Source organism: Pituophis catenifer, unplaced genomic scaffold (assembly GCF_029215685.1).
Source record: "Pituophis catenifer annectens isolate HBS135680 unplaced genomic scaffold, rPitCat1.0.hap2 SCAF_10, whole genome shotgun sequence".
NCBI classification, from domain to species: Eukaryota; Metazoa; Chordata; class Lepidosauria; order Squamata; family Colubridae; genus Pituophis; species Pituophis catenifer.
Genome location: NW_027256890.1, coordinates 1007479 through 1024837, shown reverse-complemented (window position 1 = coordinate 1024837; position 17359 = coordinate 1007479). Strand labels below are relative to the sequence as shown.

Below are 17359 nucleotides of genomic sequence, written 5' to 3'. Positions count from 1 at the left end.
CCACCTTGGCAGCTTGAAGAGACGTGGACTTCAGTTTCTAGAGATGGCTGGAGAATCACACCTCTTCAAGCTGCCACGGTGGGGAAAATGTGGTTCAGAGGGTTCCTGCCGATGCTCTCATGAGATTGCAACTGATGGCCTCGAACGTGGCCTTGTGTTTGCTCCAGGCTCTGGGTGCCAAATCGTTGTCAACAAAGGGTAATTTCTTAGTAGCCCTTGGAAGTCTTCTAACCAACTGCTGCTAATGCATTTGAAGCATTTTCACCTCAAGAGCCTGAACTGGATTTCATCCCCTAGAAGAACGTGGCTTCTTGGATTCTAGTGAGCATCTCTCTAGTCTTTCCAAGTACCACTGTGGACCTGAAACTGTTGGAGAGGTGAGGGGGCCTTGGGGGGGGGGGGGGTTGGTGAGCAGAGCAGATGCAGTATGGATGAAACTTCTGTGGGCTCCCTGCCCCTCCCTTGCAACCAGAGGAAACCAATTTCGGCTTAGCTTTGTTTGGACAAGCATGAACCAATAATAAAGCTGCGGTACTGGTACTTTCTAAAGCTCTTTCTATGCCCCTTTGCTGCAGGCAGGAAAATTGGAGGTTTTGCATCCTAAAGTCCATTTAGCTGAAAAAGTCAGCTCTGCAGGCTGTTCTCATTTGCTGCATCCAGACCCTGGCCCTGGAGCTTTTGAGGGAGGGGACAGGAGAAGCTCTGCTTGCAAGGCACTTGTTTGGAGTTCGGTTACCAATGAATGCTTGGAATGTTGTGCATGGACTGCGCTTGGGGAGTTTTCTATGTTGGTGGCCTCGGAAATGTCTTGAGCGTGCTGGACATCTGTTGGAGCCACTGGTTGGCAACCTCAAGGGTGTTTCTTGAAGAGGAATTTGCAGATTAACAAATGTTTAAACAGAGATACTTCCCGAAGCTTGTCTGGAGGGTCTCCTTTTTCACAGGGCTCCAAGAGCACTTCTGTCTCCTGCTTCTAACCCTAAAAACTTTTTGCTGGCAATAATTTTGACTTGCTGAAAGAGGAAACTTAATCACTATGTAACCATTACTTCCTCTTGGCCGGTTGACCAAGGAAGTATTACAGGGAATATTCTGAAAGAGAAGACCCTGACCTGCTTCTCTTCAGCTCAGAGAACGTGACTGCTCCGAGCGCAGGAATAATGGGTTTATGCCATAGGGAAGCAGATTCCATCTGCTGTTTTGTTGTTGTTGTTGTTTAAAAAAACCCTCACAGTCTCTACCACCCTTCCCTAAAGGGTACAGATAAGACAGGCCAGATCCACACACCTCCAACCAGCTTGGTTAGAAAGGCTACCAGCGTTTGTTCTAGCACAAAAGTCTTGTGGAGGTGAAGAGATAATTGGAAGTTACCTATTCCTCCTCCTCCTCCTCCTCCTGGAAACACGGGGCCTTGGATTAGTCCTACTTCACATATTATGGAAATAAAAGATGAAGTAAAGGCTTCATCAGCTTGACTCCCTATAACATACCTAGATGCTTCCTTGCAGTTTTCTTGGGGTGGTATGGAAGTGGGGTCTGCCACTGCTTTCTTCCAGGATGTTTTTCAATGTGCCTAAGGCAGCGGTGAAATCCAGCCGGTTCTGTCCGGGTTGCATGAACCGGTAGCCCTGGTGGTGGGAGGCTGGGACCTCATTTCGTCCCATTTTTTACCCTCTGCGCATGTGCAGATTTATGTACGCATGCGTACTCCTGCGTGCTCCCGTTCCCGAACTGGTAGCGAAGGTAAGTGGATTCCCCCGCTGGCCTAAGGGCCCTGGACATTTTTAAGGGCCCCCCATTCAAATGCCAACCAGGATCAGTCATGCCCAACTTTTGACTTTATATGGTTTAATGCTTCTTATTAGGTTTTACTTTGCCTTGAGATTTTCATCAGGTGATTGGAGTGCAAATGCCCCCAAATAATGAATTGTCTGGTTATGTTCCCAGACTTCTCATCTGCTTGGAAAAGTTAGGTCCTGGTGCTGGTTTTCTGGCATCTCTGAATTTGTTTGGAGCAACTGAAAAAGTGAACCATGCTGAATGTGGCTTGACTGGCCATAGCATGCAGCCAGTAATTTGAGTAAAAAGGACTTTTCTTTCAACTTTTCAATTTTAATAGTGAACTGTATCTCCCGAGTCCTCTAACTGAGGGATCTCAAAGTAATAAAAGTCCCGGGTGAGCAATAAATAGCTTAAGGACAGTCCTGCCTACTTTAGACTTTCTGCCACAAGGAAGGATTGGACACACCCTGCTTAAAAGTGGCTTTAGTTCACTCGTTGGGCAATCGGAGAATGCCAAGGTGGAATCCATGGTGTTTTTCCTCACTTGTGCCTAATCATGGAAGAAACCTGGCCTGGCAGCCCCTTCTTTCCATTCCAGCTCTGCAATGCTGCCTTCATCTTGTCTACACCTGGTGAGTGAGAGAGGCTGAAGTTCTCCCCAGCTGTCCCTGTATTCCCTCCTGACAAAAATCTGATGGTGGCTCCAGGGGTGTAAGATCTCTTAGACTGCCACCTTGGAAGGAAGTCGGTGACTGCAGTAACTGAAACAGAGGGAGAAAGGAAGGCAGGCGAGGAAGGGCAATGGGACAGGAGGCTTTGGGCTGGTTTGGGGAGGGGCAGCTCACTAGCTTGGCAGTGAGCAAAGATCCTTTGTGGGCTCAGTGATGGCTACTTAGCAGGTGAACCTTTCTCAAGTTCAAAAGGCTGACCAAGAAGGTTGGGTTGTGGTGTTGGGCATAATCTTCCTGGCTATCCATTTATCTGTAATGTACAGAGTATTGCAAGTTCGAAACGACTGTTCCAGGTATTCTCAGCTTGAAATAAAGTATCTGCATTTCTAGAGTTTTGTCCAGAACCTGAGTCATAAACTGGGCAGTTTCAAGGGTGCTGAGACCCTTGAGCTCTATAATTGTTTTTTCACTGACTTGGGAACTATTTCTTTGTGTTGAATTTCAGCCAGTTGACTTCCACAAAACCTAAAAACCAAGAATAGGACAACTCTCCTGGTTTTGTTTTTTATGGATTGGAAGTTATGCAGCAGCATTGAGCATGGAGAGTTGCCGGTGAACAGTGGCCGGTGGACAAAAAGTAGTCAAGTTTGGTTTGAGCTGCCATCAGTACTTGAGGTCCTTCAAACTTGGTCCTATCATTACACAACCAGGTTACAACATTCTGAGCAGGGCTGTTTTCTCCCTCATTTCAAAGAAAGATGTCAGGGTTTTTCCATTAGAAAAGCAGGCTGTGGCCTTCTTCTGTCATGAGCTACTTCTGAGTCCCTCTGGGCTGCTTTGGGGACAAGTTGGGTAGTCAAGTGGTTGCTCTTATTGCGGCATCTCCAGGGTAGCGGCTTCTTACTCCGTAGACAGGAGTTGCATCACTCCCTCTTTGCCTACTGGGTCATCTCTTGGCTGCTTCCATCTTTAGACTCCCTGATTTAACATCTGCTCTGATTAAAAAGCTCAAAACTAAAGAGTTGCCTTGTCATCTTTGCTGAGTTCCTCCATAGTTGGATTATGGTTTTCTGTTGGCCACTTTCTCCTTCCCTAGACTGGCAGACGATACCATTGGGTTCCCCCCTCTAAAAAAACCTGGTGGGGTGTGGCCTGTTTGTCCCTTCTTTTCTAGCTAACTGGCCTGACTCCTCTTCCTGACAGCACCGGCAACTCCTGAAGGACAGCTTCATGGTGGAGCTGGTGGAGGGATCTCGGAAGCTGCGTCATGTCTTTCTCTTCACGGATCTGTTCCTCTGCGCCAAGCTTAAGAAGCAGATTGGAGGGTGAGCCCCACCTGGGAGCAGTTATGGGGGGGGGGGGGAGGAGCCGTGATTGGATGGAAGGAAGGAGGCCCTGAGAGAACCTCCTTGGGGACGGATGCCCAGTGGCGAAAAGAGCACTTCTGAACTACACTGGGGGTCTCTCTTTCTAAGTGAGGAGGGGGAACTCCACTTTAGAGCCCATGTCCTTGCCAACCCCCAGATGTTCTACACTTCTGGCCCTGCAGCTGACAGTTATGTGATGTTTTTGAGGCAGAAATTGCAAAGAAAGTTTGCATCGTTGGAAAATGATACTTTATGAGGTATCCAAAAAAATCCCTGCTACTGTCCATGAGATGCTTCTTTGCAACCAAATCTAGCACATTTTAATCTGTTTTCCAGCTTTTTTGGGGGGTGGGGGTGTTGAGTTTAACCTCCAAAGCCAGGCTCAGGGGTATCAAGGTAGTGAAGGAGAAAGGGAAGCAGTTCGAAACGTGTGCAAGAGAGAGACCCCCACTCAAGCGGCTCCCCAAAGCAAATGCCTGCCGTTGGCTTCACCTTCTCTTGCTGGGGGCTCTGGGGATGGATGAGGTCAGGGATGAGTCGCTCACCTTTGTCCTTCTCCCCTTTGCAGGAAGAGCCAGCAGTATGACTGTAAGTGGTACATCCCCCTCTCAGATCTCAGCTTCCAGATGGTGGATGACTCAGAGACTATGCCAAACATCTCCCTTGTGCCAGACGAGGAGCTGGATGCCATGAAGATCAAGATCTCCCAACTCAAGAGTGACGTCCAACGTGAAAAGGTAGAAGGAGGGATGTGGAGCACTTTGTGGTGGCAGGCTATCAACTCTTTACCACTGGACAGACTGACACATTTGCTTAGGGCTCCTTCACTGGGCTCCTTCACTGGGAATGCCTAGAGTGAGCTGGTTAGCTAACCACCCTTAAAGCAAACCAGGCAGCTGCACAACTGCTTTATTCTGAGGAGGGTTAGCCTAATGGGAGCCCTGCACACCAAGGCCAGGTGGCTTAGAAGATTCAACTAGGAATGCTGAGCACGCTGGGTGCTGTGGAAACCCTCCACTTTTTAGTGGCCAGGAGTGCGACAGACACCTGTCGAGGCAGGAAAAAGCTTTCCTCTTCCTCCTCCTCTGGACTCCAGGCACTAGGATATCAGAGCCCCGAATGCCACTGTTTCCAGATGAAGGAGAAGGAGAATTCGGCCTAAGAAGGCCTGATGGGTTGTGTGGAAGCAGACCCCACTCAGAGCCCGTGTCGTTTGTGGAAGAGAGAGGCTGGGTCCCCCGCAACCCTCGAGTTGTGAACAGAGGAGAAGACAACCTCTGTCTGGGCTTCTCTCCTCCTCAGAAAGCTAACAAGGGAAGCAAGAACTTGGAGAGGTTGAAGAAGAAGCTGTCCGAACAGGAATCCCTGCTTCTCCTGATGTCTCCTAACATGGCCTTCCGGGTGCACAATCGCAATGGCAAAGTGAGTGATCTTCTGGATTTCTAGTGGTATGCAAAGCTCTCTCTTTCTCCCAGAACCCTCCGGTTGGATCTGGGTGGCCCAGCATCCGTGCCCATTTCCCAAGGCAAGGAGTTATTTGCGGAAGCAGGTGGAGCCCTTTCTCGGAAAGCTCAGGGGCAAAGGACGTGGCTTGTCTCTGGGCTCTCTCTTGAAGTGCTGTCACCGACTCCTGGTTCTGCAGCTTTGGGGTTGGAGACTTTCTCTGCCTCGGCCTGCTTAAAGATCCAGGCACAGGAAAGACTGCCTTCAACGTGACGCGGAAGCTGTTTTTCTGATCAGTGTTCTCAGAGTTGGGCACCTCAGGAGGGTTTTCATTTCAACCGTCCCTGGCATGGAGTTCCCCGAGACGCTTTGCTTGCTTCAGCTGGGCTGTAATGCCTCAGAGCCCCAGTCAGCCCTTCGTCAGGGGAAGCAGATGTGGCACTCTTAGCTTCCAGCCAGCCCCCCTCAGGGCTGTGAAAGGAGAGGTGCTTGTGGCAGTCAAGGCTGGTCCCAGTTTTGGGAATCATGTCAGCAGCCAGGAGAGATTGGCACCTACGTTGTTCCCACGCGGCTTTAGCCTTCTGTGCAGCCTCTCCTCCATCCCATGTCTACTCCATTCCACTCTGGCCATCCCACTGGCCAGAGTGGCTGAAGGTCTCCAGCTTTGAGGTCCTACAGCCAGGAGGAGATGCCACCCTGCAGCAGGGTCACGGAGTTGGCTTCTGTGCCACAGCACCAGACTTCTCAGCCTGGGCAAAGTCCTTGTGGTTGCTGGTCAAGAGATCCGCCTGCCTTATGTGCTTCCTTTTTCTCTTTACAGTTCTTTTGGGTTTATACAGAGGGAGTCCTTGACTTACAAGAATTTGTTTAACAACCATTTGGAAATTACCATGGCACTGAAAACAATGACTTATGGCCGGTCCTCAGCTGTCGTATTCCCACGTCACCTGACAAGAATTCAGGCTTTTGGCAACTGGCACAGATTTCCAATGGTTGTGGCACCCCAGATCACGTGACAGGCCTGGCGGCCTTCCCAGCCGCAAAGTCAATGGGGGAAGCTGGATTTTCTTAACCACACAACTCACTGAGCAGGTCCTGATTAGCAGCAGAATCTCCAAGCCCGACTGTGGCTGTAGCAATAGCAATAGCCCTTAGACTTAATAGAGCCGAGGTGCCGCTGTGGTTAGAGTGCAACACTGCAGGCTACCTCAGCTGACTGCTAGCTGCAGTTCGGCAGTTCAGATCTCACCAGCTCAAGGTTGACTCAGCCTTCCCTCCTTATGAGGCGGGTAAAATGAGGACCCAGATTGTTGGGGGCAAGAGGCTGACTCTGTAAACTGCTTAGAGAGGGCTGGAAAGCGGTATATAGCAATAGCAATAGCACTTAGACTTATATACCGCTTCATAGTGCTTTTTTCATAGGACCCAACAATCTGGGTCCTCATTTTACTGACCTTGGAAGGACGGAAGGCTGAGTCAACCTTGAGCCTTGTGAGATCTGAACTGCCAAATTGCAGGCAGCCGGCAGTCGGCAGAAGGAGCCTGCAGTGCCAATAATAGCCACAAAGTATACAAAGTGAGAAAGAAAGTGAGAAGCAAGGGACTCTGTTTCATATAATTTTGGGCAAATTCTCCACCCAGAAGTTTTGCAATGTGCTCATCAGCACATTTAATATCCTTCCGGGGAATGTAGGCAGTCTTTGCCTAACATGAGCCACGGTGGCTATTACTTCATACTCTTCATTATTGTTTGCGGTGTAGTTTTACATAGTGGATTATGTAATAGAAAAGGATATCTTGGGATCCATGCGTTATACATCGTATTTTAATTCTTTCAGTAAAGTCGAAGCAGCATAGGTTGAGTTATCAGACAGGAAACTTCTAGAGTAGATTTTGGACAATCAGCATTGCTGGATAAAACCCTACAACTTTGGGATTGTGGTTTCTGTGTGTTGCAACCTGCTGCTTCTCCCTTAGAGCTACACCTTCCTCATCTCCTCGGACTATGAACGGGCCGAGTGGCGAGAGATCGTCCGAGAGCAGCAGAAGAAATGTACGTGCCCCGACGGGATCCTCTCCCTGTGGGTTGCCCCAGTGGCACTTGGGGTGTGCCCCAAGGCCAGTCCTTCCGCCCAGGGAGTGCATCACAGCCCAGTTCCTTGCATGGGCTGGGGAAGGGCAAAGGTGGATGTGGGGCTTGACTTGCATGCGGTCCCTGCTGGCCGCAGAAGTCTCTTCTAGCGCTTCTCCTTCCACCGAGCCTCAAGGGTGGGCATCTGGCTCCATATCCCCCCACCACGCTGGCCTCTGCTAAATGGGTCCTGGGGTAGGCCAGGCTTCTTGCTGCGAAAGAAGGCACCTTGTCCCCTGGGCCGAAGGCTTGGCATTGTCCACACAGATGGAAGAGGGGGTGTCCCAGGTCTTCCCGGCAAGAGTTCCCAAATCCCAGGATGGTCCTTTCCTCCTTCCAAGCAAAGGAGTCTCCGTCCCCCAAGCATGTCAATTTCCTCTCAACTGCAGGCTTCAAAAGCTTTTCGCTGACGTCGGTGGAACTCCAGATGCTGACAAATTCTTGCGTGAAGCTTCAGACGGTGCATCACATTCCCCTCACAATTAACAAAGAAGGTGAGTGTGTGAGAAGGACCAGCCCTGCCTTGCACTCATCTGCCTGCCTGCCTCGCCCACTGCAGAACGGAGCAAGGCTCCATCTGCCCAGCCCCTGCTGTGAGCCCCCTTCAAGCGTGAAGTCAGCGGGGCTCCTGGACTGAGTGGGCTGCCCTCCTCCCCAAGGAGGGGAGCTGCGAGGAAGGAGGGGAGGTCAGGCCTTAGGAGATGTGCAAGGCATGGGGGCCTCCTCCCGTTCTGTGGGGAAGGCCCCTCCCTGCAGTCCCTGGGAAGAGTTTGGTGCTGTCTGATGATAAACAGCTTTTGTACCACAGATAGTCCTCCACTTACGACTATTTGTTTAGTGACTGTACAAACTTACCACAGCACTGAAAAAGTGACTTATAACCAGTCCTCGCATTTAAGAGCTCTGCAACATCCCTGCAGTCACACGATCAGAATTCAGGCCCTTGGCCACCAGCATGTATTTGTGGCAGTTGACATGGTTGTGGTCTTCCCAACCGACTTCCAACAAGCAATGGGGAAAGCTGTATTCACTTAGTGACCACGTGATTCGCAACATGCATGGTGATTAGCTTAATGGCCAGCCAAAAAAAAAGTCATGAAATTGGATTTGATCCACTTAGTGGTCTCCTTGCTTAGTGGCGGTGGTTCCGATCCCAGTTGCGAATGGAAGTTTAGGATTGCCTATAACCTGATCAGTGGATTTGGGAAGGGATTTCAAAAGATTTGTTTAGAACAATCGGAACAGTAAAATGTATAGAACTAAATTGATGCTTCCTGGGTTTCTCAAGCAACAACATTACCTGGCTGCTCCGAATGTGCACATTTCCTCCCTCCCTCCCTCATGTAGAATTTTCGCCTTGTTCTGGGGAGCCGCATGGAGCTGCCCCGATCATCCCCTGGTTTCTTTCTGACACAGATGACGAGCCCTCCGGCCTGTACGGATTCCTGAACGTGATTGTCCATTCTGCCACTGGCTTCAAGCAGAGCTCCAGTGAGTCTAGATGCCCAGCAGGTCTGCCAATGGGACAGAGAGCCTCCTCGGTGCTTAAAATCGGGCCTGAATTAAAGGTCTGGCTTACAGTCCCAGCGGGGTGGGGGGCTCAGTGCGAGAAAGCCCATGGAACGTGGCCGAGGAGCAACGTGCCCTCCTGATCCAAGGGCTGCCCAGTGTGCCCTGTTGGGTAGGCAGAGACCCCCTGTGGCCCCAGGGGACCCTTCCCGGAGCTGTGGCTTTGTCTCTTCAACAGGCTTGTACTGTACCCTGGAAGTGGATTCCTTCGGGTACTTTGTGAACAAGGCCAAAACGAGAGTTTACAGAGACACCGCAGAGCCCAACTGGAACGAGGTAGGTGGGAGCGGTGCTGGAGGGGGGGGGGGTGGGGGGTCTGTGCACCTAAGTGGCTGAGCTTTCAGGTGCCTCCTCCTTGCCTTGTGCCCTGACTGGAGGAGTGGGGGGGCTTTCAGGGTTCAGATGGACCTAAGAAATCCTCCCTGGGAAGGAGGGGGGGCAGCAGCCTTCCTCCAAATGGGGAGCACTGCAGAAGAAGAGCCATTTGTACGCTAAGGCACAAAATTTTGGTTTTGTAAGGAAAAACAGGAAGGCTGGTTTTCAGGTCAATTACTCTTTAAAATAAAGGGATCTAGTATTGCATTAGATCCAACCCAGTATTGAGTTGTGGTGGGGACGGACAATTTCAGGACAATAAATAAGCTGGTAGTAAGTATGAATTAAATAAATGAATAAAATAATTGGGTGATATATTTCCTTAAAAAATCTTTATCCATATTTGTATATCGTGCTTCTGTCAAAATGGTGGTTCTTTTCTAAGTTTGCATTACAATTTTATTTTTCTCAAACCGTTTTTATCGTGATTGCATTTCGTAACCAGCCGTAAAAGTGAGTAACTGACTTCTGCCCCTTGCTCAGAAAAAGGGCTGCTTGTGAGCTGTGTTGGCTGGTTGGGAGACAAAACACACTGGCTCTCAGGTTCCCTGGGGCTCCTGGCGAGGAAGGCGCTGTGCCGAGGGTGTTTGAAGGACTTTGGATGCAGCAGTGAATCTTGGAAAGAAAGCCACAAAGAATTGGCAGAATATCTCAATTTGAAGCTGGCGCAGTGCAAAGACCTCCCAAGTGCTTTGAAGGAGACTCCTTGGCTGTTCTCTCCAGTCCAAAGCTAGCTATAGAGTTTGTGGTCCTTGTAGGATCTTCTGAAATGAGAGCTGGTGGGGGCTGAAATGCCTTTCCGTCAGTGAAAGGAAAGACCAGCCTGAGCCCCATTGCCCCATAGCTCTTCCCTTCTTTCCCGTAGGAGTTTGAGATAGAACTGGAGGGCTCCCAGACGCTGCGGATCCTGTGCTATGAGAAGTGCTACAACAAGAGCAAGCTCACCAAAGAAGACGGCGAAACCACGGACCGCATTATGGGCAGAGGCCAAATCCAGGTGGGGGGGCTGCCATGGCTTGGGGGAGCGGTTGACCTTGGAGCTGCATGCCAATGAGGAATGGGCACATTTAATTTTCACTTAACTGAAATGAAAATCCCATATACAGGTAGTCCTTGACTTGTGACCGTAATTGAGCCCAGAAGTACAGACGTACATTGTGGCTGTTGTTAAGTGGGTCATTGTATGACCAACCGGATTTTAAAACACTTCTTGACAGCTGCCATTAAGCAGATCACCATGGTTGTTAAGTGAATCTGCAGTCCTTATGTGAATGCCACAGTTATTAAGCAGATGGGCGTTTTTTTGCCAGAAATCAGAAGCAAATTCCAGTTTTGAGCAAAAAACCTCATAAATCACAGTCCGGTGACCAAAGGGCACTGCAAATGGCCATAAATCCAGCACCTCGAGTGTGTCCAGGGAGGGAGGCTGTCATCACTTCAAATCTGGATCGCAAGTACTGTTTTTGGGGTCCAGCCTAACTTCAAAGAGTCAAGGGCTCTTTGTACTCTTATGTCACCATTGTTTATTTCATATTCATCACCTCAGGTTGAAAGCGTGTGCTTCAGCGGAGAGGCTTTGGGGTCACTCTTAACTGGCCTGCCTTCCAGAATTTCCCAAAAAGCCTCACTTTTCCACTCCCTTCCATACGTAGAGAGAGGAGGAATGCAGGCCTCCCTCTCAGGCAGGGTGGCTTTTGAACCATTGTTGACTGTAGTAGGGTTTGCAAATTCAGCATTTGCGTATTGCTTTATTTAGCATTTGATGCATTGTGAGAATAACCGGAGCACAGTTTTTAATTCTCTGCACCAAATGTTTCCCCCTGATTGTGCCTGGAAAACTGCGCCCTCTTTAGCTACCTCTCATTCAGTCGCTGCTGCTCTACCCTGAACTGCTTCTCTCTGCAAAGGAATCCTTGGAGACTGCATCCGCCCATTGTTTTGGGCACTGCCAAATGTCTGGAATGGGATGCAAAGGGGTGTGGGGTGGGGGGAGACCTCTGGCAATTTTTTACATTGGGGCTTCAAGTGGGAGGTCTGCAAAGTTACAGCAGGAAACATCTGCAGCAGAGAAAGGTGCCCAGTCACTTAACTCTTGTGACATCTGGACTCTCAGAAAAGCAGGTCCAGTTGATCCAAGCCTGCTGCTGAGCACCTATTGAGGTCCCACTAGTGGTAGTGGCGTGTGGTGGTGGGGACCTTGTAGTGGGGAGAGATGCTGCCCGGGGAATGGTCAGATGAGAGACTGCACCACCTGCAACAGGGCAGTGGGGAGGAGGGCAAGGGGCTCAGAAGGGACCCTCCCTCCTTTCTTTCTACTTCAGAGAGAAAGAGCCTGTTGAGGCAGCCTCACAATAAAGTAGACTTGGCTGATCTGGTTGGGTTTCCTGTCTGGTGATACGATCCCATCCCACCCGACGGGCTCAGGGTCCCTCGAGAGCTGTCATTGCCTCTGATCACATATCCCAATCCAGTCTCAGGCAAGGGGGACTCCACTGGGAAGCACTGCCAGAAATCCAGTGTGGCTCCAGTGACAAAACCAGGAGAAAAGAAGATGGGTTTGGGGTTCACAGTAAAGCTACCCGTATCTCAAACATCTTAGCCTTTTCACGGGGTGGAAATGAGCAATAACCCAAAGCATAAAAACGAGCGTTTTCTGATTTATTTTCTGCTGGGCAGGGCTGTGAACTTTCTGTCTTACAAGAAAACTGGGTAGAATTCTTTTTCAGGTGATCTGGATTTGTCAGGTAAAATAATGGCAAAGTCTCTGATTTGGCCCCTTGAGGGGGGTCTGTGTGTGTGTGTCCAATACTGGCTCAATGTGTTTTTCAGCTGGATCCCCAAACCTTGCAAGACAAAGACTGGCAACGCACGGTCATCTTCATGAATGGGGTAAGGAGGCAGAGCATCAGGGCGACAGGATTGTGGAGATTCTCAATCATCCAGGTCAGGGTTGTCTCAAAGGTGCTATGTTCCAAAAGGCCACGGGACTTTCTTTGGGGGCTTTCTTCTTGGATAACATTTCACTTCTCATCCAGTTTTGAAGAAGAACTGAAGAAGCTTCTTGGATGAGACGTGAAACAGTTTCAAAGGGAAAAAACCGAGAAAGTCCCATTGCCTTTGGGAAAAAGCACCTTTGGGGTTAGGTCTACAGACTCCGCAGCTTCTGTGGTGCAGATTCCTCATTTCCAGCTCTCCCTGGTCATGCGATCAGGTTTGAGCACACACATGTTACAACGCTTCTTGTCAGAATTAAGTCTAGTATCTCTGCTGAAAAGAAGCAATCAGCCATCTAATTCCTTATACTTACATTACTGATGAATAATAGAGCGTCATCTTCACTCAATCAATCCCATTATAACTCCTGCACAAGGAATTATGCCCAAACAAACAATACCTGGAAAAGTGTACTAAAGTAAAACGAGCAAAGCATGGACCAGTCAGAGCTAAAGCCATCATCAGAAGGGCTATTTATGCAGGGCATATGGAAAACTGACCTTTTATGGAACTATGCAAACACCAGAAAAATATTTGCTGGCCTATTGCATATTTTAATTAAAAGAAGCCTTATCAATTGATGATAGGTTAGGTTTTCTTTCTTAGATGCTTCCTTCTCTTGTAGCTTTGCTGTTTCTATTCCTTTTGGACTTAGTGGGTGAAGAATGTCAGAGTAGCCATCCTTGGCCCAGGTAGCCTTGGGGGCCTCTCCCCAAGGCTACCTCCTGCTGCCTGCCCTCTGCAGCCCTGGGGGAGTCCAGCATAACTGAGAGTTTCTCTCTTTCCAAGGTCGAAGTGAAGCTCTCCGTGAAGTTCACGAGCAGAGAGTTCAGTCTAAAAAGGATGCCATCTCGAAAACAAACGGGAGTATTTGGAGTAAAGATTGGGGTTGTCACCAAGTAAGTTCCTCCCTCCCTCCACATCTGCTGTGGGGATATTTTTAAGTTATGATCAGTAAATTGGGCTGAGAGAGAGGGAAATTCCTTTAATGCCTTCCTGTTTCTGTTCCTACGAATTAAGGCCCACAGACCAGAGAGAAAACACAATAGTGCTGTTTTGTTCACCATTTTCCACCAAATATCTGAAGGACTTTGACCCCCTTACAGGAGCATGGTCAGATCTCAGTTCCTGTTGCCTCATAGTTTTATCTCTTACACCCTTTTGGGAGGACAGCAACACACCAGCTTTTGGTGAGGAAGTGTTGTGCAGAGAAACGATTCCCTTTCCTCAGCTTTGGCACTTTCAGTCGACCTCGGTCCCTCAGCCCACTAAGATCCTCTGCCTTGAAGTCCTGCTGTCCTTAGCAGAAGGAGGACTTCCTGCTTCTGCTACTCTTAAAGCAGAGGGGCAAAGAGAGTGGGCTGAGGGGACATATGGCCCACCAGCTTCCATTTCATGGCCTCTGGAGGGAGTGGGGCCAAACTACCTTCTTGCATGCTTTTAGGTTTTGAGAGGTTTATAGAGTAAAAGGGGCATCTTGGGTCTTACAGGCCTCATTTCCCCCCTCAAAAGTCTTCCAACCTCCCTAGAAGAGAGTCCTGCCCCAATCCCTCTTGGACTGGGATCCTCGGTATCCCTGCTGAATCCCACAAGCTAACTGAGGATGCTCATTCCCTGCTTAAACATTGTGGTAGCAATATTGAGAAAGTGTAACTAAAATGGTGGATATTTAAGGTTCTCCCCCATCCTCCGTTTAATGAAAGCATGCTAAAGAGTTGAATAACTTGTGTAAGTAATTTGGACTTCTGGCCTCAAGAAGTTTTGTTCGCTATCAAGTCTTTAGTGGCGCAAATTTCTGCCAATATATGGCCAGAAAGGGACGATGGGAGAGCTGTCTGTGATCCATAAAAGATGTCCTGGTGTAAACTTTCCAGAAAATTTATATTCAGTATTTCGAATAAACCAAGTGATGATTTATCTATGTTTTTCTTTCCTGTCCAAACAGTCACAGGATTAAAGTTGCTGAATAAATACAATTCCTGACCTTCTACCCCAAATGCACTAAATTATTTTGCTGTTATTGATTATGCTGGGCCAGAAAAGAGCAGGCTTCTCCTCTCCCCAGGCTTGCTCATGGGATGAAGAAAATGATGATTTATCTTTTGGCAGAATTCTTCCCACCAATCCTCCACAGCACAGGATTAAGAAGTCATTCTGCTCCTGGTCTGTAGGGTGACCACTTGGTCAAGCTGCTGGCTCCTGTCCTGCGGAACAAAAGGCTGTTGCCCCAAGCAGCCCCTGCTTTCTCTAACCACTTGATCCATCTTTAGGAGAGAGCGATCCAAGGTGCCTTATATTGTGCGCCAGTGTGTGGAGGAGATTGAACGTCGGGGCATGGAAGAGGTGGGCATTTACCGGGTCTCTGGAGTTGCCACAGATATCCAGGCTTTGAAAGCTGCTTTTGATATTAGTGAGTATTTACTTGGGACGTTTCCTATTCTACTAAGAGGAAATCCGCTCAGGGGTTTCTCTAGTACAGCCCCTTGCTATGGCCAGTCACAAAAATGTGACCAGAAGATATGACCAGAAGGTCCATCTGTCCGTCGCACATTGTTCTCGGCTGGTTTCTGGCCGATGTCATAACTTGAGATATTTTCCATATTGGTAGTCCTCTTCCATTGTTACTTCTGCTAGGATGCACAATCCATCCAATGGTGCTGCTACTCAATTTATTCTTTGTCATCATGTCAAGTTACCCCACATTAAGCATTGCCATTAAACCAGATGTGGAAGCCTCTGGATGAAACAAAATATGATTTGGAAGCAATCATAATCTCTGGCACTCAGCGTTTCTTAATCATGGAGGAGTTGATTAGTTCTTAACAGTTGCACAGAAGAGAGAAAGGGGATATAAATCCACAGAATATATTTCTCAAAGATTTGGAAAATTCCTGCAGTTATGACTGATGTCAGAGAACAGATTTGTGAGCTGGAACATGTAATAATCCTGCATAAGCAAGGGACTTTCTTTCCTTCTTGCAGATAACAAAGACGTCTCCATCATGATGAGCGAGATGGACGTGAACGCGATTGCAGGAACACTCAAGCTCTACTTTAGGGAGCTGCCAGAGCCTCTCTTCACAGATGAACTCTACCCCAACTTTGCTGAAGGCATTGGTACGTAGGGGCATTATGCGGGTCCAAGGAGGAAGAACTGGGCTGCTGCTGCCTTATGTCAGCTGGCAGTGGGAAGAGGCTGGTCTTACTGCTCTCAGGTTCAGCTTACGGTCACACACTCACAGCTCTGGAAAATTGCCACACTGAAATCACTTAACAACTGAACATTGAACAGTGAGGCACGTATTCTTTAGAATACACAGAAACCCAGTGAATTTAAAATAACAGCTGATTATAAAGTATATCTATTTGCTCTCTCACACACACTCTCTCTCTTCCACACTTACCCAATGTCCACAACTAGGCTGCCAGGCACTGGCCAGAGGGATTAGTGTCTGGGATCCAAAAGGGCCTGGTGGCTCAGCAGACTAAAAAAAAAAAGCATTGTGATTAACACCAGCTGTCTGCAATTACTGTAAGTTCGAATCTCACCAGGCTCAAGGTTGACTCAGCCTTCCATCCTTTCTAAGGTAGGTGAAATGAGGACCCAGTTGTGGGGGCAATAAGCTGACTTTGTATAAAATATACAAAAGTATGAAGGCTATTGCTTAACACATTGTAAGCCGCCCTGAGTCTCCGGAGAAGGGCGGCATATAAATCAAATTAAAAAGAAAAACAAACGACTCAAAAAGGCTGGGGAGGCTTCGGGGACCTCTTTTATCCCTGGACATCCTTGCTTTCTTTTTTTTGGGTGGGGAGGGATCTTGCCATGTGCTCAGGCCCAATTTTGTCCTTTTGTTCCCTTCCCTGGGAGAGGTTTTCCTGGCTTTTGTCCACCTTGCTGACATGCCTCCACTGCTTTTAGGCTTGGTGCCTTCAGCCTGGTCTCACACTGGCAGAGGCTCCCTTCAGTAGCACCCTTTTCTGAATTTCACATGCTGAAATTAAAGAGAGGGTGATGCCTCCTTAACACTCGCATTTTACCTCAGCTCACTACTCAGATGAGGCAGGGTGAGCATTATTAGCTGTATCTGCACTTGTAAATCTTGTAAATCTTTTCTCCTCCTCTGCTGCTAGTGCTCTCTGACCCAGTTGCAAAAGAAAGCTGTATGCTGAATTTGCTGCTTTCGCTTCCGGAGCCCAACCTGGTCACCTTCCTTTTCCTCCTGGATCATTTGAAAAGGTGAGGCCAAAGCTCCTTTACTCCAGCCTTCCCAGCCATCGTTGTCAGGGAAGTTCCAGAACATCGGTCAACGTGACCGACTGTAAAAGAAGTTGCGCAGTGGTCCTTGTGTGGTGTGCAGGGCCTCTGGGCCGGAGCCTCTTCCCTCCCGAGCCCTGCCTGGCCCTGCAGGAGAAGAGCAGCAGGCGCTGAAGGCTTTCACTCAAGCATCCTGGAAGGAGTACTGGAGGCGCTTCAGGGCTGCTCACCCAACTCCCCCTTTTTTTAAAAAAATAATAATATTAATTTGATAACCTCTGTGATTTTGGTCCTTCATCTCAGGCTGCAAAAGCCTGAAAGAGTTCCCCCCTTCAGTCTCCGGCCTTTCCTTCTAAGGAGAATCTTAGGGTTTCCCTTGGCAGCCGTGTGTGTGTGTGGGGGGGGGGGAACCAAGAGCCCAGAAGAAAATAAGGGCTGAGTCCAGGCAGGCAGGCAGGGCATCCTTGGCAGAGCAGCCTTCCTTCCCCCAATCTTGCTAAGGGGGGCAAGGAGAGTTCTAACCTTCCCTTTTGGGGACGGTGACAGTAGCAGGAGGTTATGGGTCCTCTGGGCTCCTGGGAGTTCAGTCCTGGGCATGGGGCAGAGGACTGTCCTGTGGCAGGCTTTGGATGGAGCTGGTGCAGCCCTCTGCATTTTGGATCTTTCTTTTTTTTTTAAAAAAAAAAATATTGATTAAAATACAACAAAATACAAACAAACATACATACAACAATAAAACATAGACAACAAATAAACATGGATCAAGTCT

The 17359-nt window shown here is 48.7% G+C and overlaps 1 protein-coding gene across 2 annotated transcripts in view; it reads left to right on the top strand.

The window, feature by feature from the left end:
* The window catches only part of BCR (BCR activator of RhoGEF and GTPase), a 78435-nt gene that overhangs the window by 43018 nt on the left and 18058 nt on the right, over nucleotides 1–17359 (top strand). For both annotated transcript variants that reach the window (XM_070951618.1, XM_070951617.1), the window contains 13 exons: nucleotides 3657–3778; nucleotides 4389–4557; nucleotides 5123–5242; nucleotides 7241–7316; nucleotides 7784–7888; nucleotides 8811–8885; nucleotides 9142–9239; nucleotides 10204–10335; nucleotides 12168–12227; nucleotides 13122–13231; nucleotides 14603–14742; nucleotides 15315–15449; nucleotides 16467–16572. In XM_070951618.1, coding sequence (XP_070807719.1) covers nucleotides 3657–3778; nucleotides 4389–4557; nucleotides 5123–5242; nucleotides 7241–7316; nucleotides 7784–7888; nucleotides 8811–8885; nucleotides 9142–9239; nucleotides 10204–10335; nucleotides 12168–12227; nucleotides 13122–13231; nucleotides 14603–14742; nucleotides 15315–15449; nucleotides 16467–16572 — 1448 coding nt within the window. The remainder of the gene's footprint in view (nucleotides 1–3656; nucleotides 3779–4388; nucleotides 4558–5122; nucleotides 5243–7240; nucleotides 7317–7783; nucleotides 7889–8810; nucleotides 8886–9141; nucleotides 9240–10203; nucleotides 10336–12167; nucleotides 12228–13121; nucleotides 13232–14602; nucleotides 14743–15314; nucleotides 15450–16466; nucleotides 16573–17359) is intronic.